We start from the raw sequence: 23,609 nt of genomic DNA on the forward strand, positions 1-23,609 counted from the left end.
AAAAGGTCCTATTCTGTTCAGTTCCTAACTTGTAAAACAGATATGGGCAGAGCAAGGCAGCCTAGTTGATGAGGAGTTCAGAGACTAGGCAGCTGAGGTGGGAATGGAGGTGGGTAGCCAAGAACAGAGCAGACCTAGTGACTTGGTCCTCAAATCTTGCTAGCTGTCCTGCAGACATGTTTCATTTACTGAGGCCAATGGAGGAAGTTATACAGAGACAGATTTGGGATTATGAGGAAAAAACTGACTTTCCAGTGGGCAGAACTGACCCACAATAAAATAGGTCCTATGGGAAGTAATGATCTCCTGCCCCCAGAAGTGTGTGAGCAGCTGTCAGATGTCCATCAGCAGCAGGCTGAGGAAAGGCCTCTGCCCAGGAGCTTCTACCAGGCCATCTCCAGAACCCTGCTGTGCTCTGAGACATGCTAATTCTATAATGCAGTGGAGTGGGGAGTTGGGGGAGAACCCTGGCAAACAATGTCCAAAGAACCCCTGGTCTGGGATTAATAGGATAAAGGCTATGCATGGACTTTCTTCCCCATGGCCTGTGTCTGAGCCACCCAGAATCTTCTAGGCAGCTCTTGTGACAGATATGTGAGGACTGAGCACCTACAGTCGTGGAATGGGAAGTTTAAGTGGGGACACTCACCCTCGCAAAGGGTCGACAGCAATGGCCCGGGGTTCACTGAGGTCACGGCTGAAGAGAGTGCATCTGCGGCCACCATCAATTGTGGCCACTGAGATGGTCTTATTGCCTGAGTCTGTCCAATAGATGTGCTTGTGGACCCAGTCCACTGCCAGGCCTTCTGGAGAGTGTAGCTGCTCATCAATGAGGACCTCCTGCTCTGCTGGGTCACTGGCCTTGTCCATGTAGGCACTTAGGAGAAACCAGAGCTGGTATGAGCAGATATTCCACTCATGGGCCCATCTGGAGCTGCCTGTGCACCCTTTTTCTTCCCTTAGGATCATGACAGTGATTTTAGAAGAATTTGGCTAATTTACATTCAAAATGTTCCCTGAGCCACCAGAATAGTTATAAAGGCATGAATCAGCACAGTCTCTAGTCTGGTGAGCTCAATTTAGTGGGGGACTGAAGCTTGTGGCTAGGTACAATGACCATGCCCTCTCTCTGGTTCCACAGTGTCTACTGCCATCCATAATCCTGTCTGTCCAATCCCCAACAATTCTGGCTGTTCTTGGATGTCCTATGGACACCCTGAATTCAACATGTCCAAACCTGTTCATCCTCATTTCCAATCCTTTAGTCAAACAGACTGTCTAAACCCAACCCCAGATCCTCCTCCAATTATTCTCAGCTTAAAGAGCAGCATCAAAACCCCCAAGCCAGACACCTGAGACTCCCCAATTTAATTTTGACTCTTTCTCCTTTAGCCCCACATCCAGTCTCTTCATCAAATCCTCCTCTTCCAGTCGCAAATGTTGCTCATGCCCTGCTATAGCTTTATTTCTACATGTATGGATGTGAACACAAGCATGTCTGTGTGCTGGGGGGAGGTAGGAATCTAGTAGTCAGAGAAGAGCACTTGGGATACTTGCTTCCACCCATCCATCTACTCATCTATCCCATCATTCTTGCAACAGTGATTCAGGGTCAACCTAGTGTCTAGTCATCAACAGTCTTGCCAAGTGGATCTCAGAACAAAAAAGACATGACTTCCTAAGGAGGCTTGGACACATACAGGGAGAAAACTAGAGCATCTGAAACCTAGAATAAACCACTTTGAGTATGCAAGGGCCTCCTGAGTACTGTCCACTGCTGTGGTCACAGTCAGAGTGCTGGGGGTACTGCCATCCAGGAAGATTTCTCAGTTCCCAGACTGGGTAGAGGTTTCCTCTGTACTTTCCCTGCTTGATCGCCATAATGGATGTCAATGTATATGGGATTCTCCAGGCAGGAACCAGGTCTGAGTCATATTTGAGTCTCTGGAGTCTGACACACAGGTATGTGAGCTGCTGTGAAAGTCTTCAACAGAGCCAAGGATTTCTTTTTGCCCTAGTTAAATAGCTCCTGCCTTGAACTTCTCACTAGAGGTCAGACAAAGTCCAGGCTCATGGGCTCAAGACTGCTCTCCCACCAGCGCTCCCAACCTAAGCGCCCCAGGGGGTGAATGAAATTCTGGTGCTGCCATAGTCACTGTGATCCTGTTTCTATTCCCAAACGCAACTCTCCTGAGAAACTCTAGAGGCAGAGGCTACCCTTCCCCTCCTCCTCTGTCAGCTGTTCTTTACCCTCTCCCCTCCAAGCCTGGAGGGTGCATGAGACATGCCACTCACCTATAGATCTTGCGGTAGGAGAGGTCACACCAGTAGATGCGATTGGTTGCAACTTCCACATCTAGTGCCACAACATTCTTGAGCATGGGGATGAGTCGAGAGTAGTCCCGCTTCACCAGGTCTATCTTCCGCACCTCATGCCGGTTGGTAAAGATTAGGGACGGGCTCTTGCCAGCTGCCATGCAGGGAAGTGAGAGAGGCTCAATGTAAGAGACAGGAAGGGAATCTGGAGAATAAGTCTCTGTCACTAGTTTGCTGGGTAATGGCTCATTTTCTTGTAAAATAGGGGTGATAATCCCTACTCCACAAGTTTAGAGATGAAGTGAGTATAAAAAGCACAAGATGCAAAGTATCACATATAAGAGGAGTTTTTTCTTTTCATTAAATATAACCCCCCCCCCCCCAAAATCTTTTACAATTCCCCATTTCCTCCTTCGGCCTGCACCGAGGCCTTCTGAAGTATCCAGACTCATCAACCATCCCCCAACACTCCTTGATTCCAGCTACAGACTGACTGTCATAACCTAGCCAGGGCAGGGCTGTGCTGCCTTGGACCTGTGCTCACATCCTCCTGTCCACCTAAAATGCATTTCTTCCCAGCAACTTTCACCCCTCTTTGCCTGAGACCCCATTGCCATAGTTCAAGAAGGGGCCATCTAATTAAGGAAGTGCCTTAGAAGTACGGCTCAGAATGGAGGACAGAAATCAGATCCTTGGGGAGGCTGCTGTGAGTTTTTCATGTTGTGAGTCTTTAGTTTATACAAAGTGTGTCTGGGGACATGACAAGAGATGAAGCTGCAGAGACTGACAAGCCACACGACAAAGGGTCCTGTGAGCTGGGTGAAGTTTGCTTTATCAGTGGCAGAGTGGGACATGTGTGATATCTAATACACATTATATACATGCAGCGGACATAATACACAACTGCCCATGTATACACAAAACCCATTTTTAGAGTTAGGGTTAGATTTTAGGAAGATCATCACTGAACTAGACATTCTGGCTACTCCAAATGGACAGACTCTCCCAGGCAGTTTTCATATGTACCCGGCTACTCTTGAGCACCAACCCTGTCTGAGCGGCAGCTCCAAGAAATACCTGTCCCTGGAGCTGCCTGTGTCTTCTCCTTCTCATGTTTTCCAGTTGACACTTTTGCCAGCCACCTGGTCACTGAAACTGTGCATCTGAGCCAGGCTAATGTGTTCCCTGGGGGCAGGGTGGGACCAGCACAAAGCATGTAAGGTCTGGGGCTGGGTGTATGACCTGTGTATAGTGATGAAGACTTTTACAAAGAGGGTCAGGGAAAGAGGGAGGCTATGATACAAATAAAGAGCCCATAAAATAGGGCTTTAAGTACAGGAAGGGGCAAGGAGGAAAGCTAGGCTCTAAGACCAGCTCTGCCACTGACAAACTGATTTTCCTCCCCAACTTGACCTCTCTGAAATTAGCAGCTGGGTTAAAGGGCATCTCAAGTTGTTTTTAATGAAGAATTATGACAGTAAGAGAGACGGTGTGTTTATGACTCGCATTTCTATGTAAATGTACTTTAGATATCCCTATGTATATACATTGAATTTTATATATACATGAATAGTTGTTTATTGTCCCTACTATAGATAATGTATCACATGTCCTATGTGGAGGTTAAAAACAGACTATGTGGTACACATGATGCGGGTGTTACATAGTGTATAGTGTAGGTGTATATTTTTTGGATTTATGGGCTACATATTAAGCATCGTGGCTGTTGTGTTGTTTTAATCTCTATGTTATATGATGTATTTAAATGTATGAACTCCAGACTAATTCTTCCAACTGTCTACTCATAGCCCTACTTGGACATTTAAATGGTTTCTTATACTCATCAAGTCCAAAACAGGCTAACATTCCTCCAAAACTGATTCTCTCACCATCTTTCCCAAGTCCAAAAATAGCAATCCTATTTTTTTAGTTGCCTGGCCCAAAACTTTGGAGTCATCTTTCACTCCTTTTTCTCTCATTTTCCACATTCAATTTATAAGCAAATCCTGTTGGCTGGCCTTCAAAATATAACCACAGTCTGTTCACTTCTCAATATTCCCCCTGCAACCACCCTGTCCCAAGCCACATCACCCCTCTCTCTTTACTGAGATAACCTCTCCAGCGGTTTCCATTTCTTTGCTTGCCCTCTGCAGTCTATTCTCCACACTGCAGCCAGACAGTCTGAATGGCACACTGCATTCTTCCTCTACTCAAGACCATTCTGTCAGGAAATGCAGTCAGCCCCTAATAATAGTCCAGAAGGCTTTTGGGGATCTGCCCTGAGTCACCTCACTGACTTATCTCTTTCTAGTTTCCTCAATTGAACTACCCCGCCTTCCTCACTCTTCCTTCAACATGTCAGGCATGTTCCTGCCTTAGGGCTTTTGCATTTTTGATTCCTTCAGCCTGAAATGTATTTTTGCAGGTAAGAGGTAGCTCACTCCTTCACTTCCCTTAGGTCTTTATTCAAATGTCACCTTCTTAATGAGGGCTGCCCTGATCATTCTGTTTAAAACTAAAACCCACTACCCTCTAGACTTCCCCATCCCCATTTCCTATTTTACACTTCTCTTTAGCCCCTATCACCATCTGCTAGACTATACTGTATCCTGATTTCTTGTCTGTCTTACCCATTAGAATGTAAGTATACAAGGGGAGATGAGGATTTGTGTACTGTTGAATCCCCAGTTCAATATAAAGAATTGAATAAGGTGAATTAATTCAGTTGGCTAAATGATCAATGTGTAGGACTACACATGTCAAGGTTTTTGTGTGGACTACACGTCACGGTTTTTGTGTGGGCTGCTCATGCTCTGCATGTGGTCCCAGGGTGCCTATATATTGTGTTGTGCAAGTATAGTCTCTGGGGGCCATATTGGGAGCTATTTGTAGTGTCCATATGGGTTACTGTATAGTATACTGTGTATGTGGATCTATTTCTACACTTTGAGCACAGTATGTGCAACCTGCCTTCTATATGTGGGTGCATGTGACTATAACCACTCTCACATATGTGAAGGCTTGCTGTTTCATGTAGCCCCATAGAACAGTGGATAGCCTTGGGGTGTCCATACCCACAGCCTTGCAGTTCTTGGTCAATGTGTCCATCTCATAGCCAGGGTGACACTCGCACTTAAAGTATCCCTTGTAATTCACACAGATCTGGCTGCAGGCATCTGGGTCCTCACACTCGTCAATGTCTGTGGGGAGGAGCAGAGGTCAGAACTGGTAGGAGGATCTGCCTCTCCTTGGGCAGATAGGAGGAGATCTCACCGCCACAGGTCTTCTGGTCCAGAAGCCGGAAGCCCGCTGGACAGGTACACTCAAAGCCAATCTTGAGGTCAGTGCAGATGTGGGAACAGCCTCCATTGTTTTGCAGACACTCGTTCAGCCCTAGGGAGGGATGCAGGCTCCTGAGAGTCCAAGAGCCCAGAAGGGATGGGAGCAAGGCAGGGGTGGGGGGCAGAGCCTCAGTGCAGCAGAACTCCCACAGAGCCAAGACAGCTGGAAACCTCGCTGAGCCTCAGCCCTCATTAACCAGGAGAGAACAGATTCGGAGAGAACAGATTCAGAGAGAGCAGGTCCTTGGCCTTCCAGGCCAGGGGTCTGTCCACCTCCAGGCTGAAGGCAGTAGGCTTTCTCTGGTGGTCTGAGGTCTTTACTTTCACAGTCGTGTTTCCTATGATCCCTCTTTCCTCACCACCTCCAAGATGAAGGGGCCTGCATGTGTAACATCCAACTTTGGGATACCAAGAGTGCCTTCTGAAATGCCCCCGCTCACACATCTCCAGCTTAGGGAGCCCACTTCCCTCCTGGGGAATAGCAATGCTCCTTATGAAGTTCTTCCTCATAGGATATGCCTCCTCCAGCTTGGCCCCCACTCCTAGTTCTGCTATATGGGCTTGGCCAGGGTGCAGGGGCTCCCTCAGAACTTCCTTAAAGTGCTTATTTCTGGCTCCCTGCCATTTAGTTGCCTTTCTCTGGACATACTCCATCTGTTCACGTCCCTCTCTGGGTAGGGGACAGAATCAGGAGTCTGAACAACATCCTTGCCCCTTACCAGGCTTGAGGCTATCTAAGACTCCTAGGTCAGGTCTTTTCCTACACGGACCTGTGGCTGAGTCAGTTCTCTCCTATATGAACCAATACAATGGACTTTTTTCCAACTCCTCCACTCTCAGCACCTGTCCCTGTTCCTCCACCTAGTCAAAGGCCTGGTCCCAATATTACCAACTGCTTCAAGGGATGAAGGGATGCCAGGAGGTCATCTGGGTCTGCTTTCCCCATCCTCCACTCCCTCACCAACTTCTGGAAGGTCCTAGGGGAGGTCAGGGAGTCCAGGACCAAGGCTCACCAAGTTCTCACAGCATCTTCTGAGCTTTAGAATCACAGAAGGTTAATTCTATAAGCCAAGGAAAGGTGCCACACCACCCCCTTTGCCCACCAGGCTCATGCACTGCCACTTCAGCCAAGTCAAGCAGAGCTGAGCTGAGCCAGCCATGGCCATGCATACAGCTGGTCTGAGCTGCCCACCCCAGGCCATGCACAGCTGTGGGGTCCCCCACCTCCAGCCTGAGCCATGCTTAAGGAATGTCCCCTTTACCCCTGGGCCTCCTCCTGTTTCCCTGGAATGTTGGTGCAACTGAAAGAACAAGACCATAGCAACCCCATGACTCATGGATCCAGGGGTGGCTCAGCCAGGTTCAGCCCTGGGAAGCCTCAGACTCCTGAGGATGGACTGAGCCATGGTAGCTTTGGAGTAGTTGGGGCAGGGGTGGGGTCACCTTCAGGACTCATTCTATCACCCCAAATCTTTCCTGACCTTTCTGGTACCATATTATTCCCTGAGCACCATCCATTCATTTCTTTCATTCACCTGCTACCTCATTCATGCATCCTCTCGCTTCCTTCCTCTCCTTTCACAGGTAGAGGCATCTCTATGATTCTATTTACTGAGCATTTGATGGAGAGGCATGTAGGCTGGCTCTGAAAGGGGAAAGCTCACAGTGACTCTGGCTTCTAATGAAAGAAACAGAGTTCTCCAGGACTGATCTGGGTTGGGGGAAGAAAATGGATAGCAGTCTGGATCCAAGTGTCACTGTCAACCCTTCCTTAGAAGGCCTGTTCCTCCCTAATTCTGCTAGCCTGGAGGTGATTCTACTGGGGAGTGGGAGAGGAAGGAAGGGGGTAGAATGGTCCAGAGGCCTGAGTAGCATTTGAAGCTTCCATGGGAGGAAGCAGTGATGTCACTTTCCCCAGCACGTGCACACACTTGCATGCACACATCTGCATGCACACACCTGCATGCACACACACACCAGCTTATGTACAGTGGCACACACAGACACACAGACTCCATCAACACATTCACACAGAAATCAGTACACACACAGAGATGTGTGAATGTAATTTTCCTGCCTTACTGAGATAAGACATGGATACAGACACTGGCCTCTCACCAGCCAGCAGAGACAGGAAGAACACGCACAGATACAGATACATACATACATACTTCTCTTTGGCGTGCCATGCAAAAGATGAGAAGAATTTAGCAGGTTAGTAGTCCCTGGCTACTGAAGATCTGGGTGTGGGGGGGAGATAGGCTCAGTTGCTCCTGCTTCCCTGTTCCCCTTTCCACAGGCTCCTTCTTCGGGGCCTTTTCTTGGCAAGGCCTGTGGGCGGTGGGTGGGAGGGTGATAATATCTCCCACAGATGAAGTCACTCAGCTACTCTTCCTTTTGCATTGTTTTTGTTTTACATTGTCTTGTTTTTTTTAATCTTCAAAAGGAGAGTAAAGACCCTGTTCCTGGGGAGCTCCAGAGAATGAAGTTCCTCTCAGTGCCCAAGAGAGGAGGTACTGGAAACAGTCTGCCAGGAGGAAGGACAGGGAGGGGCTGACCTAGACTGTCCTCTCAGAGACTTTTCTGTCCAAGTCTCCTTAGGGCCTTGACCTGGGATTAGCAGAGAAATGATGCCTGCACCTCTCTGGGACCACACTGGCTTCCTGGCATGTCCTCTGGGATGCTAGCCCACCTTCAATGCAGAGCTTCTGTTCTCTCTAGACTGGAACCCATCCTGTGGCTCCCATCCTGTAGCTCCAGCCATCAGGACAGCCACCTCATTCCAGTTCTAGCTCTAATCCAGCCCACAAATCTGGTCTCTGCTGCCTGGCCTGGCCTGAGCAGTGGCCCTAGAATGTGCCTCAATTGACTGCCTGGCTGCTATTCTCCATGTCTCCCCTATAGAATCCCCTTCAGGGGCCAGAAGCCTGGAGTCCAGGGCCTTAGCTAGATCAGCAGGGCAGGAACACCGAGGAAGAAAGTTGCAGAGCACACACTCAAGAGTCTGAACACGAAAAGAATAAGGAGAAGAGGTGAAGTTTGTGAGAAACAACATACTTTGGGGGCATCTGGGCTGGAAAGGAAAGGCCTTTAGAACTTTGTAGAGATGTAGAACAAGAGGCTCCAAGGGCAAAGAACCTCATATAAGACGACAGGACAGCACACATGTCCAGAGAGAGGGTCAGAGCACAGGAGCATGTGAGGGCCTTGAAGTCGGACACCAGGATGGGGCATGGCAGGAGGGTTAGTCCAGCCGTTGGATGTAGACAGGTACCATACCACACTCTTTCAGAAGCTCATCCGACCAGTCCCGGCAGTCCCTCTGAGCATCACACACTTTCCCGCTGTCCACGCACTCGCCACTCTTACACTGAAATTTGTAGGGACCCTCACAGGTTGACTCTGTTGGGCCAGACAAGAGAGTGGACAGTGTCTGTGAGACCTTGAGCAGGTAGACCAGGGCTGGATTGGGCCAGGAACCACAGAAGATAAGCAGAGTTCCAGCCCCAGCCCCCACCAGTCTAGAGGGTAGCTCAGGACAAAGAGCCAAATTCGGGGCCTGTGGAAGCATGGCTCACAGACAGGAACGATCACAGATACATGCTTTGGCTAGCTGGGGAGAGCCATGGGGGTCTGTGTCTGATCTGGCAGCTCTATACATAATAGCTCTATAGAGACATCAGAGGCTGGACTGACCATCTCCTGAGGGGGGACCTTTGCTCCATGGACTCCGAATAGGAAAGGCTACTTAACTGCCCAATCTGTTATGCATTCCCCTGGATGACTAGTGAGTTAAGGTCTCTGCTCCTTAGAGGGGCAGGTGACAACCAGAAGAGTCCTCTCAAAATCAAGGGGGCTCCCTGAGGAGCAGGATTCAGTGTCTGTTCAATATACTAGTGAGGAAAGTCACTTGGAAGCTTAGTTGCAGGGGGTTGGGGGACAGGGGGACTTCCTTAAGAGCCCTTTCATCTCTCCTTAGGTTGCTTTTTGCAAAGTTCTTTTAAAAAAATCCAGTTCTGGTGCCATTAGGACTTCATAGGAGGGGAATCATATAATTTAGGGGCAATGATGCTCTGGGGAGAAATACATGCCAGGGACCAAGGGGGGGATCTTTTCCAACTCTGCTTTTTCCAGATCTGGGAGAGCTCAGGGCTTCTTCTCAGGGAGGATGCTGCCCCATTGCCTGTGTGAACGCACCCTGTAAGCAGCCAGCTTCATCACTCCCATCTGGACAGTCTTGTTCCTGGTTGCAGCGTTTGATTGCAAGGACACAAGTCCCATCCCCACACTGGAACTCGTCCCCACGGCAGGTCCCCAGCACTGCTGGAAGAGGGAAAGAGGAGATGTTCGGGGTCAGTGTGGTTCTAGGTCAACTCTCCCCCCAAACCCCACACCGTATCTACCCCTGGCAAGAACAAAACCAGTGGCTAAGCTTAGGAGTCCTCAAAGGACACCTGGCCAAGGCATCTCCAGTGTACAGATGGGGATACTGAAGCTCAGAGAGGGGGAAGGCTTTGCTCAGGGTAACAGCACTCTGGCTGGCAGAACCACAAGTAAAATTCAGGTCGCCTGTCAGTGATCACCTAGGGGCACTCCTCCAGAACAGACATTTGGCCTTCCATTGAGTCTTAGTGCTCATGACTTAATGACTTTGTCCATTTAGCAAGCCCTGCCTGACCCAGGTGCTGTGCTGGGGATGGGGACCCCATAGACTTGCAAAAGAATCTCCCCATCCTCTAAGAACTCAGGGTGCAGAGAAGGGCTGAGGAGTACGTGGAAGAGGGCATGACAGTGTAAGATGAGGACAGCAGGGACCGGGGCTGGCCCAGTGGAAGGACCCAGCCCAGCTGGGATAGTCAGATTGTAGAAAAGGCTGGTGAGGAGTTCCTGAGTGCACAAGGTCACTGTTTAGAGGCACTAGTATGTGACTGCCTGGATGGGGACAGGGCAGTGCGCGGGAGGAATGAAGGAGAAGGGGAGATTGGAGCAGATACAGGTGCCATTGAAGATGCTTGGCTTCTGGGGTCAGACCTGAGCCCCATTGCTTAGTAGCCATGTGACCTCAAGCAAGTCACTTTATTTTCCCAACCTAAGTCCCTAGTAAAGCAAGGCAATGTATTCAGGGTAAAGCAAGGAAAGAAAGCCTGCATCTGGCCTACTGGCAGCCGGATCTGCAGGCCCTCGGCAGGGCTGGATGATGTGGAGGGGGCTTACGGCAGTCGGCCTCGTCTGACTTGTCCTTGCAGTCGTGGTCCCCGTCACAGCGCCAGCCCAGGTGTATGCACTCGCCGCTGCGGCAGGCAAACTGGGAGGTTGGGGAGCAGGCTGCCGGCGCGGACGTGGTCCCCAGGCCTGCTCGACCACAGAGCTCGGCTGCCTCATCTGAGTGGTCCTCACAGTCGAACTGGCGGTCGCAGACCCAACGCTCAGGGATGCAGGCGCCACCGACACCGCCACAACGGAACTCACGGGGCCCACAGGCAGGGTCCGCGCAGCCGCGCTCATCGCTACCATCACCACAGTCGTCATCGCCGTCGCACACGAACACCGCAGCCAGGCACGAGCGGTTGCTGCACTGGAACTCGTGTGGGGCGCACACTGCGCAGGACAGAGAGGCGGTCGGCCGCCAGCCCGCATGCCCGCCCACCCGGCCCTGCTATGGAGGCTCTTTCACCTACAGGAGGGAATGAGTCCTGCTGAAGGCCTGACTGGGGGACGTGAAGCCAGGCACAGCAAAGTGGAGCTTCCAGTGGTGACCCTGGGCAACACACTTGCCCTTTCTGAGCCTTATGAGCTTCCCTGCATAAATGAGAGTGAAGATTCCTGCCGTGCTGCTAGCAGGATGGTGGGAGCAGGAAGGCTCTAAAGCTGCAGAGCATTGCCTGTCTAGACAGAGAGGCAATGATCTATAGAGTCACACTGCAACAGGATGTGAGGTTGTCCACAGCTGTGGGCGGCATAACCTGCACATTCCATCACAGGCCCTGCCCTGGCATTCCCTGCTCTGATCCCAGCACCTCACTCCTGAACGTGTCCAGCTCCAGACACCTTAAATGGTTTGGTGATGCCATGCACAAGGGAGGGTCCTACCTCTAGGCCTTGCTCAAGTGGTTCCACCTGCTGGAAGTCCACCTCTTGCCCACCAGTGCCTCTTTTTCTGTCATCAGTTCTTTTCCTTCAAGAGCCCAAGTTCCACCTCCTCCATAACACATTTCTTGTTTCTCTACTTGGGACATCTCCCACTGCCTCTATCCTATGTGCCTGTCACAGCCAGCCCAGATGCCTGGGTTTCACATCCTTCTCCATCTGCTCCAAGACAACAAACAAACAGCCTGGAGGTGACCCTGTTTTGTCCTGAGGGTCTGGCATGGAGCTCCCAGCAGCAGGTAGATGTGGAATGGATGGCTATGAGACTGGCCTGGGTGTGAAGAGTAATTGAGGGCATAGGTCATGGCCCTGACTGTGGCTCTGGGCTTCCCCTCTCTGATGGGCTGCTCTGAGCTCAGAAGCAGGGAGGACCTTAGAGACCAGTCAGCCCACTCGCTAGTTTACAGATAGGAAAACTATGATTCAGAGAGGGGAACAACTTGCCCAGAGTCACACAGTCCCTGGTGACAAGAGAACCAGAACTGAGGTTTGGGGCATTTTCTTCCTTTTTTTGGTACCAGGGATTGAACTCAGGGGCACTCGACCACTGAGCCACATACCCAGCCCTTTTTTGTATTTTATTTAGAGACAGGGTCTCACTGAGTAGCTTAGCAATCCTCCTGTCTGAGCCTTCCGAACTGCTGGGATTACAGGCATGCGCCACCCCTTCCTTCCTTCTTTAACTCCTTCTCTAGCTTTTCTTGTCTTCTTTCCTCTTGGAGTGTAAGCTGTTTTCAGGGTCACAACTTCCTTGCCTCCTTCCTTCCTTCATTTCTTCAGACACTGGCCAAGAACTAGCTTGGGGACCCAGGTGAGTCATGGGTGCAAGTGGCTGTGATCACAGGTAACAGGGTGGTTGCAGCACCAGATCTATCCACGAGGGGTCGCCCATAGCCTGTTTATATTTTCTGGTGGAACAATGTCAATTTTCATTGTTATGGAGCATAAAGTGAGGTCTTTGGTTTCACAATGTAGGCAGCTCATGTCATGTGTTTCTGACAGCTCTACCAAGTTTCTGACAATTGCATTTTTTCTCCTTCTGGGCTTTTGAGATGTTGGGGCATTGGTGGGAAGCACATGGTATGGATGCCACATGCTCTCAAGAGGATGCTGATGCCTAGATTAGCTCCCCTCCTACCTGTCCAGAGTCAGTTTGTACATGTCCAGAGAGAATTCATAGCCTTCTGAGAGTCCTGATAGGAAGTGCTTCTTTTTTGTAGTGGTGGTGGGGGGCGGGGACTGGAGATTGAACTCTACCACTAAGCTACATCCCCAGCCATTACGTTGTTGTTGGTACTGGGGATCTAACTCAGGGACACTTAGCCACTGAGCCACATCCCCAGCCCTTTTAATTATTTTTATTTTGAGATAGTGTCTCAGTAAGTTGCTTAGGGCCTCACTATGTTGCTGAAGTTGGCTTTGCGATCCTCCTGCCTTAGCCTCATGAGTCACTGGGATTACAGGTATGTGCCAGCATGCCCAGCAGGGAGTGCTTACTAATAATGAGTTCCCACCAAGGTTCTAAAGCTAACAGTAACTTTAAAATCCATGCTACCTAGACCCACACTCCCTCCCAGCATGCAAATGGAATAGCCTCTGAGAGATGGGAGAAGGAAGGACACATTTTTCCTCTGCCCAGACAGTAGTGAACTATAGCAGAGAAGCCCAGTAAGACCTAACACGCTTGCTCTTATAATTAATGGGAAATATTTCTGTCCCAACATACCTAGTTAGATACTCCTACCCTCTGCCATAGTGGTAGACTTTATATTGGAGGAATCATCTGATTATAGGGATGAGAGGTAAGGAGAGAAGAGGATTCTCATGGACCAGTGAGTCCTTACAAATTATTACAGCTGAAGAAACAAGCCAGTACTATCACTGGGGCATTGAAACTGCTGGTCCCAGACAGGATCTCCCCCACATCCAGATGCTCTCTGCTTCAGATCCATCAAAGCACCAGACCTAGAATCTGTGACTCAGAAGTCTTGGGAGGAGATGGCTTTGCCCCTGGGCCGGAGGAAAGGCCAGGGTGCACACAGAGAGGCTGTTGGAGAGCACAGGGGTGAGAGGCAGCAGTGGGCAAGTGGCAGGCTTAGGACCTTCTGTGTGAGCACCCATGTCTCTGCCTAGCCTCCCAGATTAGTAGTCAGTCTCCCCGCCCCCCATAACCTTGTGCTTCCAGAGGGAGCCCTATGTAGGATTCACCTCAATGTCCCTTCCAGAGTTTGGCTCCAGGCCTGGCACACAGTAGGTACCCATCAAATTGAAACAAGTAAGGCCTAGTCATAGTTCCCCCTGGCCCAGGCCTTATTGGCCTGCTCCCTGGGAAGGAGATAATCCTGTATTTGAAGTTCAGTGATGTGGAACTGTCCAATGACCACTTCCATCTGTCCCTGCTGAGGCTGTTGGGAATGTCTTCCCTACCCTGTGACATGTGTGCTCGAATCTGAGATTTCTACAACAGTCGTCCTTCACACCTCAGGAATCTGCCCTCCTCCCCCAGACAATGCCCATGCCCTGGCTCAGGCCACTACCATTTCCCCATACAGCCCACTCCCTGGATCCTTTGCCTTTTCTTAGAAATTGGAAAACTTGTGGAATGGATGAGCAGATGTCAGGTGTGGTAAAAAGCTTTGCTGTTCAGACCTGAATTTCAATCTCAGTTCTATCACTCAGACTTGGGCACTTTTCCTTCCTTGTCTGAGCCTCAGTTTCCTCACCCATAAAATGGGGATGATAATGGCTACTCATGGTTGAGTAGGTGGTTGTTAGGATGAAAAGAAGAAAATGTCTCCTAAGTGCCCAGCTGTTACTAGTGTCCTGATCATTATCCTTTCCTTTCCACTTGCCAGGCCCCAGGGGAAATAGAAGCAGCCACTACTCCCCAAGGCTGCCTGACCATGCTTGGTAGACCCTGGGTTTCTGACCCCAAACTCACAGGTAGCACAGCCAGCTTCATCTGCTCCACCCTCGCAATCCTTCTCCCCGTCACAGCGCCAGGAGGCAGGCACACACTTGTGGCTGGTAGGTCCACAGCTCAGTTTCTCTGCAGGACACACTTGCCTGGCTGTGGAGACAGATATCCATGCATGGTTTAGCCAAGGGGGACACAGGGCATAGTGCCAACCAGTCCTACCACCCAGTTCCAGCCACCTGGCACAAGGCTGTGGGTGTCCCTCAGGATCTTCCTGCCCCACATCTCAAGTTTCTTCATCCGAAGTCCCTGTCTGCCTCTAGGACTTTCCAAATCCAAATCTGACCCCACCATTCCCCTGCCTGACACTCTTCTCATGGTCCCTGATCCCTGACACTCAAGTCCCTCCTTGATCCAGTGACTCCTGCCTGTCTTGCCTGATTACCCTTCTCACCCCTCCAGATCTTTCTTTCCAGCTCTAGCGACATGCAGCAGCCTCACTCTGCACTCCTCCACTCTGCACTCCTCCCCGAGGTTTCCCAGCTGGGTGCCCTTGGGAGATACAGGCCCAACTAGAGCAGGGTTTGCCTTCCAGATCAGTGACGCCATAATCCGAAGCTGTATAAGTGAGGGCTCATCAAAGCCCCTGTAGCTCCAGCCCACCCCTCTCTAAGCCCCCTCTCCTAGTAATGGTGCTGAGCCCACCGCTGAGAGCAGCTACCGAATGGCAGGGCCCAGTGGGACTACACAGCTATAATTACTGCAGCCGCAATCAGAGGCTGACTCAATCAGGGGCCTGAAGCCCCAGGGTTGATTCTCAATTTGGAAGAAAGAATGAGAACCCTATTCAAGGCTGGGGGCAGCTCTTATCCTGAGCTGCTCCTGATGCACTTGACAGCCAAGGCAGATGCCATTTCAGACTCCCATGGTTGGCTCCCTACTGCCTTCCAGGGTGTGCAGGAGGCCCAATCTCAGTGGTATATAGGATGTGCCAGGCACAGTGCTAGAGGCTTCTATTTAATCTTTTTTTAGGGGGGTTCCAGGGATTGAACTTAGGGGCACTCGGCCACTGAGCCACATCCCCAGCCTGATTTTGTACTTTATTTAGAAACACTGTCTCACTGAGTTGCTTAGCACTTAGCTTTTGCTGAGGCTAGCTTTGAACTTGTGATCCTCCTGCCTCAGATTCCCAAGCCGCTGGGATTACAGGCGTGTACCACCACACCTGACTCTATTTAATCTTAATAATAACCAAGGAAGGTGAAGATTTATGTCCCAGCCTCCAACATGGAGACTGAGGACATGAGCCCTGGAGCCTGGGTACAAATTCTAGATCAAACATTCACTGGCTATGTGAACTTGAGCAAAAATCCTTATCTCTGGGCCAATAAATGGGATACTGCTGTGTCCTATCATGATGGGGCTGGATTTGTACTCAGTGGTAGAGCACTTGCCTGGCATGCATGAGGCACTGGGTTCAATCCTCAGTACCACATAAAAATAAATAAACATATTGTTTCCATCTACAACTAAAAAAATTTTTAAAAAAAGATTGTTATGATGACCAAATTAATGTCTGTAAAGTATTTCAAAGAACACTTAGCCTAGTGCTACTATTACAACCCATAGATAAGAGATGAATACTCATGAGTCTCATTCATTTATCTATTGATTATTGCTGGGTACCAGACAAGGTGGTCTGCACTGAGTTCTAGTCATGCTGCTGGTAAAAAGTGCATGAGTCAGTTATGTCTGAGATTGGGAACAGTCTGTGGTACCCCTAGAAGCAGTGGCTGATCTCATGCTGATCTCTGCTCCCAGACTAATTTCCTCTCCTCTTGCTTCTATACCTGGGATGAGGGGCCACAAGGAATGGAGAAAGGACACAGAAAAGTTGGGGAGACAGGTGTGGGGCAGGTGTCTGAGTCAAGGTCCACCGACAGTATTATGCCATGGGAGAAGAGTAGTTTTGACCCCTCCAGTATGAACTTCAAAGTTATCCCTAGGAATACATTTTATGAATTATAAGGCAATCCATTGAGAATACAGGATTCATTGGACAGAAATTTCCCTTTATAGCTGCCAGATAGAGCTCTGAAAAGCACTGACACTCAATGACCTTTTAAAATGTCACCTTGGGGCAGTCATATCTGATAGTAAAGGGGGACTGGGAATTTTAGAGATGGTCCTTCCAGGGCACCTCTTCCACTAACACACTGTGGGACTTCAAGCAAGCACTTCTGGGCTCCACCAGGACATGAAGGAGCTGATATCCAGTGTCTCCCGGAGAGTCCTCTGACCAAGGGGTAGGCTGTGAGGGAGCTATTAGAAGTGCAGGTTCCCAGGCCCCAGTTCTGACTGAATCTAGACTTAGAGGGCAGAGCTCAGGATTCCAGGCCCCTCTCTGTTAGAACCCTTGAATTAACATTGGGCATTTCTAAAAGATACAGGATATTTTACCTCATTCAAATACAAGTGATACCATAAAAGGTGAAATAGGTGTTTCAGACATTTGTAAGCACCCCCGAAAGAGCAATGGGACGAGGGCAAGGCACCACTTGTTCCCAAGCCAGATCCAGGAAACAACCTCAAAGGGGGTTGGGAGGGCCACATTTACTAAGCACCCTTGGTGTATCAGGCTGCTTGTGCCAAGTATTTTCCCATTTTATCTTACCACAGTGTGAAAGCTAGAATCCCCCTACTCCAAATTCACAATGGAATTTAATCCCCAACGTGATAGTGTTAAGAAGTGGAGCCTTCATGAGGTGATTAAGCCATGAGGGTATGAATGGGATTAGTAGCCTTATGAAAGAGGCCTGAGGGAGTTCCCTTGCCCACTATGCCATAAGGACACAGTGAGCATGTACCATCTATGAGGAATGGGCCCTCACCAGACACTAAATCTTCCAACGCCTTGATCCTTAGACTCTCAGTCTCCAGAACTAAAAGCAACAGATTTCTCTTGCAAATTAGTCAGTTTAAGGGATTTGGGGCTATAGCAGCCAGAACCATCACCCTTCCCTGACAGGTAAGCAAGCCCTGCAGGCTGTGAGTACAGAGATCATCGTGTCATCAGTGTTCCTAGAGTGGAGTAGATAAGCACCCCATTGTACTGATGAGGAAACTGAGGCTCAAGGAGACAAAGTAACTGGCCCAAAGATGCACAACAGGTGAGAGACAGTCTGGGTTCCTCTGACTAGAGCCCTGCCCTTTCCAGAAAGCCCTAGATACTCTAAAACCAGCCTCAAACTCTCTTCCCCAAAGCCTAAGTGACTAAAAATGGCCCTTGACCATATGCACCACCTCTAGAGGCCTGGTTCTTTAGACCCCAGTGCAGAGGCAGCTGACTGAACTTTGAATGAATATTTATACAGTTAATAGCATAACCTTTCAACAAGGACAATGATTAAACAATCCGTCTGCTTCCTTTCTTTATAATTAATAAGACATTTGCTGTGTCCCTAAATAGACAGTTCTAATTACAGGCTCTCAAGGATTCATCAGTGCCTGATAGCAGCACCTCATCCTGAAGAGTCAAAGAGTCTTGGAATGCCAGGACAAGAGAGCCCTTGGAGGTCACATTGATGAGCACCCCTGGTCCCAATGTCTTGAGAAAGGAATGATTCCAGATATTCAAAATGCCCGTCTCTCCTGGAATCTCATCATCTCTCTTGTGACATTGTTCCTCCCAAAGTTGGACTTGATCTGGCTCTCTAGGCCCCAGGTCAGGCCTCTCTGCTGCAGAGCCCTTGGTAGAGCAACATGCAGATCTCCTTTGGAGGCAGATCCTATTATTTCCTCCATTTTACAGCTGAAGAGAGCAAAGCCCAGAGAGGGTATGTTGTCTGCTCAAAGTCTTATAGTGAGGGGCAGAGCTTGACTTCCAAACCAGGTCCAAATACACTGCGTAATTTTTGTATTTAACTATTACACATGGAAAAAGTAGGCCCCACAGGTCTCTCCCACACATCTGAGCTGGAGAGGAGTCACTGGAGGAAGGAGGCTCACTGAGCCTTTGCTTAGGCAGGTTGTGCATGATGGCTATCTGATGTCCACTGTCAGGATTCTTGAACCCCAAGGCCCCCTGACAGTGTGATATAAGAGAAAAAGCAGGGTTTGAGTCAGATAGACTTGGGTCCAGGTTTCATTTACTAAGGTCCTAGGGCAGGTCAGTTAACTTCTCTGCATCCTGGGGTTGAATAATCTCTGGGGGGGTTGGTGGATGTTTTAAATGAGGAAACATGGAAATCACTGTATTTGAGATCTTGGAACAAATCTAAAGCTGTAGAAACTGTTGCCCTTAAATGAACTGTACATGCAAAAGACTGGTAGGGCACCTGCTTCTACCCTGGGACATGCACATGGGTCCACATGGTGCACCATGGCACAGCCTCCACCTAACTGCAGCCTCTCCTTCTGCATGCCCCCAAAGGACACCTTTGGTCTGCTGTCCAAGTACCCCAGGTTATAAGATGCAGAAGTTAAAACCCCTCCATCTCTCAGACAAGAGGAACCCTCCAAAGTTGGCAAGGGGGCTTGAAACCGCACCCAGGAGTGGCTGAAGGCATTTATTAATTTCTGGAGAATCTTGCCTCAGAAATCCAAATCTGTGGGTACTTTCTCCAATTCACAAATTAACAAAAAAGGACATGTAGGTTTGCTCACAGCTTCCCAGCTGAATGGAAAAAAAGGAAATTAAAAAAAAAAGGAAAGTACTTGGTAGCTACTCATTGACTGAGCAAGTCTACATATCAACTCACTTAAGTTTTAGAAGCAGACAACCTCCAAATGGGGACTGCCAGCTCCAAGGAGACTGGACACTCAGGTGATGGGAGCTACTAGCTCTCCCCAAGGAAGCACAGCATGGGACCATTGCTTTGTGCCCAAGCTGGGAGTTACACCAGGCTCCTTCACGTGGGGTCTGGCAAAATGCTTCTAGCTGGGTCAGTTCCTAACTTGCTGGGTGATCTCAGGAAATCCCTGGCCCTCCATTTCCTGATCTAAAATAAGAAGGTGAGCTTGGTTAATCAGCGAGATCCCCCTCCCAAGTTCCATATTCCATATTCGGTAAGGAGCACCCAGAGTGTAACTCATTCCCCTTGAATCAACCTCTCTTCCCCCTGCCCACACCCCTTCCCAACAGATGCCTGAAGGTGGGTCAGAGTGGTTCCCAATCAAGTGAGCTATAATTAGAGTTGAAAAGCTACTTTCATTAGGCAAATGTTCTGGGCTTTTCTGTTATGACTCTGGCTATATTTTTTTAAGTACAGAATTCAGAACCAGAAAGAATGGAGCTGGGAGATACCTTGCCCAATTAGGGGCAGACAACATAGTAGGGGGAAATGTAAGAACTGGGAGCTGCCCCCACATCCCTTTTCCTCTCAACATAGCCCCCCTCACTTATACTGTTCTAATACTATAATATTCTAATATCTTACTATTATAAAATGTTGTGTTGTGGCAGAGGTCTTAGAAGCCAACATAATAATAAAAATAACACCATCATTTACTCTGGTACTGACACTTGCACTTTTTCATGAGATCCTCACAATCCCTATATGGCAGGTACTATTGTACCATTTGACAGATGAAAGAAACTGAGGCTCTGGAAAACTGGGCAATTGGTATGAGGTCTCACAGGCTAATGGACCAGACCCACCTATATCAGATACCAAATCACTATACTTTATTGTCTATTATCTTTCTGCTAGGGGTGAGGAGTGGGACTCTATCCTGGGAGCTGGCACAGCCCCAGAAACCTGGTAAGCTATGGAGATTGCTATGACAACGCCAATTAAATGGACAGCGGGTTGGCTGCCGGGATCTCATTCAGCTGGGAAGCTGTGAGCAAACCTACTATCAGGCCCTGCTGCCCCAAGTTCTGCCTGACCCTTGAGATCTCACTCTGGCAGACCTCTTCCAGGAAGCCCTCCCCAGCCATGGGCCTTGCCTGCCTGTGATCAATGTTAACAGGAAGCAGGGATCCTGGTCCTTGTGCCCCAGTTGAGCACAGGCAAGGGAGAAAGAGGATCTCAAAATACTAAGAGTTCAGGAATCTTGATATCATGAAATTCTGGAATGTTAGAGGTCAGGGCCCAGACAGGAATGAGAAATAGGTAGAACTTCACAGGGAATTATTGGGATATTCCAAAGGAGAGTTGGGCCTCTCCACTCCTACATGCTGCCTTCCCTGTTGCTCCCACAGGTGTCCTGTCTAACCTCAGAGGGCTTCAAGAGCCTGTCTTTTGTCCCAGAAGGGGGACCTGCCATGAATAAGCTGTGTATCTTTGTGGTAAGTCAGTCAATTTCTCTGGGCCTCCAGTTGCTCAACTGTCAAATAAAGGGGGACCTGGGAGGCTAGAGGGATGGAGCAGGAGGGTCCGGCACAGCCTAGGGATGGGAAAGCAGCAAGTGCTGGGATGGGAAGCAGGGGTGGGAGGGGGCAAGACAGGACAAGCAGGAGGCTGAGGAGGGGGTGAGCAGCCCAAGACAGCAGGGTGAAAAGGCCCAAGGAGGGCCAGGAAATAAGGTGAATAGCAATAGAGACTGAGTTGTGGAGAGAAGGAAGAGCACAGCCCTGGGGCATTAAGATAGCCCCCAACTAATAACCACAACGAGGCCCCTGTTCCCCTCCTTTCTGCCCCCAGTGTCCAGGGTAACTGGAAAGTGGGCGGATGGCAGAGCTAGCTAACTGCAAGAGTAGAAAGGCCCCCTGTGGCCACAGCCCTCCTCCCCAGATTCACTCCAGGTGCACATGACTCTGCCCTTGGAGGCCAGGCAGCCACAACCAAGTGGATCAACTATTCCAGCCTCAGTTTCCTTCTAAGTGGGCCCCACCTCCCTCCCAAGGTTTCTAAGAGATGCAAGTAGCAAGTGGGCGTGGCTGGCTTTGTTCCTTCTGCAGCTCAGAACAAAGCACTGGGCTTCCCTCCTGCCCTGGCGCCCCAGGACAGCATTGATTTGGGCTATCTGGAGGGGTAACAAAAGGATAGGGCCTGTGGTATGACTGAGGAGGGCAGGGGCAGTTGTACAAGGAAATGACCCCCTTGTCTGCGGAGGGGTCGCTCTTGCTCTCCTCTCTCTCCCTTTCTCTTTCTCTCACAGACTGGTAGCTCTGTTGCTAGGAGACAAGGAAACCCAGTTATCTCCAGCCACAGCCTTAGATGGGGCTGTGGCCTCCATTGTCCCTGCCTCTGCCTCTAGGGCAACTATTACCCTGAAGAAGGGTTCCCCGGTCCCCAAAAGCCCCACCATCCACCACGGGCTCACCCTGTCCCAATCTTTTGTCTCAGGCTTACACAGCTGACACTCTGCCTCTGGACCACTGGGTCCTTCCCCACCCCTGTCTCATCTCCTTTTTAATTTAACAAATGTCACGGAATGACCTGCCTGGTGTAAGTTTGCTTAGAGGATTAGGGCCTGGAAAAGAAATCACAGAAAGACAAAGCCCTGAGTGTGGGAGGCGGGCCTAGGGCTTTGGCCCTCCATATCACCCCTGGCTGCATCTGTCACCAGCCAGCTGGCTAGGGACAACTGGGCTCCAGGGCCCAGCCCACCCAAGGCAGAGGAAAAGGCTAGGACCTTAAAGTCCTGGCTGGGTAGCCACAAGCAAGTCACTCAACCTCTCTGAACTTCAGTGTCCTCCTTTACAAAATTCTGAAAGTGACAGCACTTGCCTCCTGAGGCTGCTATGAGGATAAAAGGAGTTAATACACACAAATACACACATTTACAGTCTGGCACACTGTAAATGCCTAACAAGTGCCAGCGGCCATTCGCACTACTGGAATTGCGATTTGGGTCCTCAAGGACACCAACAGGGGCGGCCTGCAGGAGGCACTATGGCTACTTCTGGGCAAAAGGACTCAATGGGCTGATTCCAGTGCCTGGTGCTATAGAAACAGGGTCCGATGTGCAACTGGTTTGAAGAAAGCCCAGAAACAAGTAACTAGCAACTAGAAACGCTTGACTGCTAGGCCCCCGACCCCGGGGTATGGCAGTGTTCAGCTGCTCACCTCAATTGAGCCTCACAACCTGCCGCCACAAAAGAGCTGATGAGGAAACAGCTCCAGGGCAACCCCCACCCCATCAGTCCAAGGGACAGGACTCACGGCAAGTGGCCTCGGACTCGTCAGAGCCATCAGGACACTCCTCCTCTCCATCACACTTCCACCGCTCAGGGATGCAGTGGCCGTTGTCACAGGTGAAGTCACTGTCTGCACAGGTCTTCTTAGCTGTGGGGCAAGGAGAAGAGCATGAGGGGTCCGGTGAGCACAGAAGGCTTTTCTAAGACAGTCTGGTCTTAGAACAGTCTGGTCTTTTCTAAGACAGCAATATACTCTGTCTAAAAGCTGGCCCATGTGACCTCCCACAGTACCACCAGACCACGGAGCAACTCACTCAAGAGGAGACGAGAGGGAGAAAGGCTGACTCACCCTGCACCCATCTACTGAGGGTCATGTGAAGACAGGTCCAGGAGCTCAAGTCTAGCAAGGGTGCCAGGGGCCATCACATCCTTGTCACACCCCTCTCTTCCCTCAAAGTCTACTCCAAGGAGCCCTCTCTGATTCCCATCCTGCAGCTGCCCCTTCAGCCCGTTCTCAGCCACTTTACCTGCCTCTCCACCCCAACCAGCCTGGAAGTCAAGGCCCCTTCCACAAATAGGGAGCTCATGAATCCTAAAAATAGACGCTTCCTTTGTGGCAAGATTAATGAGGTATTTTGTGCTCATAGTGGTGACCAAGCACCTACTGGGCAAGACACTCAAATCAGTCCCTATCCCCGAGGCCCTTGCAGAGGTCCTACAGAGGAGACCGCTGTCCTGCACTGGGTTTTGGAACCCAGCTGGGCCTCCTTCCATGTGCGTGACCTTGGGTCGGTTACTTAGC

The 23,609-nt window shown here is 49.9% G+C and overlaps 1 protein-coding gene across 3 annotated transcripts in view; it reads right to left on the minus strand.

Annotated features, from left to right (window-relative positions):
* Window positions 1-23,609, minus strand: part of Lrp8 (LDL receptor related protein 8) — an 81,375-nt gene that overhangs the window by 23,194 nt on the left and 34,572 nt on the right. For 2 of the 3 annotated variants that reach the window (XM_071617849.1, XM_071617848.1), the window contains exons 3-10: window positions 22,833-22,955; window positions 14,746-14,874; window positions 10,872-11,255; window positions 9,855-9,977; window positions 5,590-5,709; window positions 5,391-5,516; window positions 2,296-2,470; window positions 650-877 (exon numbers count right to left, since the gene is read on the minus strand). In XM_071617849.1, coding sequence (XP_071473950.1) covers window positions 650-877; window positions 2,296-2,470; window positions 5,391-5,516; window positions 5,590-5,709; window positions 9,855-9,977; window positions 10,872-11,255; window positions 14,746-14,874; window positions 22,833-22,955 — 1,408 coding nt within the window. Of the gene's footprint in view, window positions 1-649; window positions 878-2,295; window positions 2,471-5,390; window positions 5,517-5,589; window positions 5,710-8,936; window positions 9,060-9,854; window positions 9,981-10,871; window positions 11,256-14,745; window positions 14,875-22,832; window positions 22,956-23,609 lie in introns of all 3 variants that reach the window. The other variant, XM_071617847.1, reaches the window with a different exon arrangement.

This window comes from Marmota flaviventris, chromosome 10 (assembly GCF_047511675.1).
Source record: "Marmota flaviventris isolate mMarFla1 chromosome 10, mMarFla1.hap1, whole genome shotgun sequence".
Taxonomy (NCBI): Eukaryota; Metazoa; Chordata; class Mammalia; order Rodentia; family Sciuridae; genus Marmota; species Marmota flaviventris.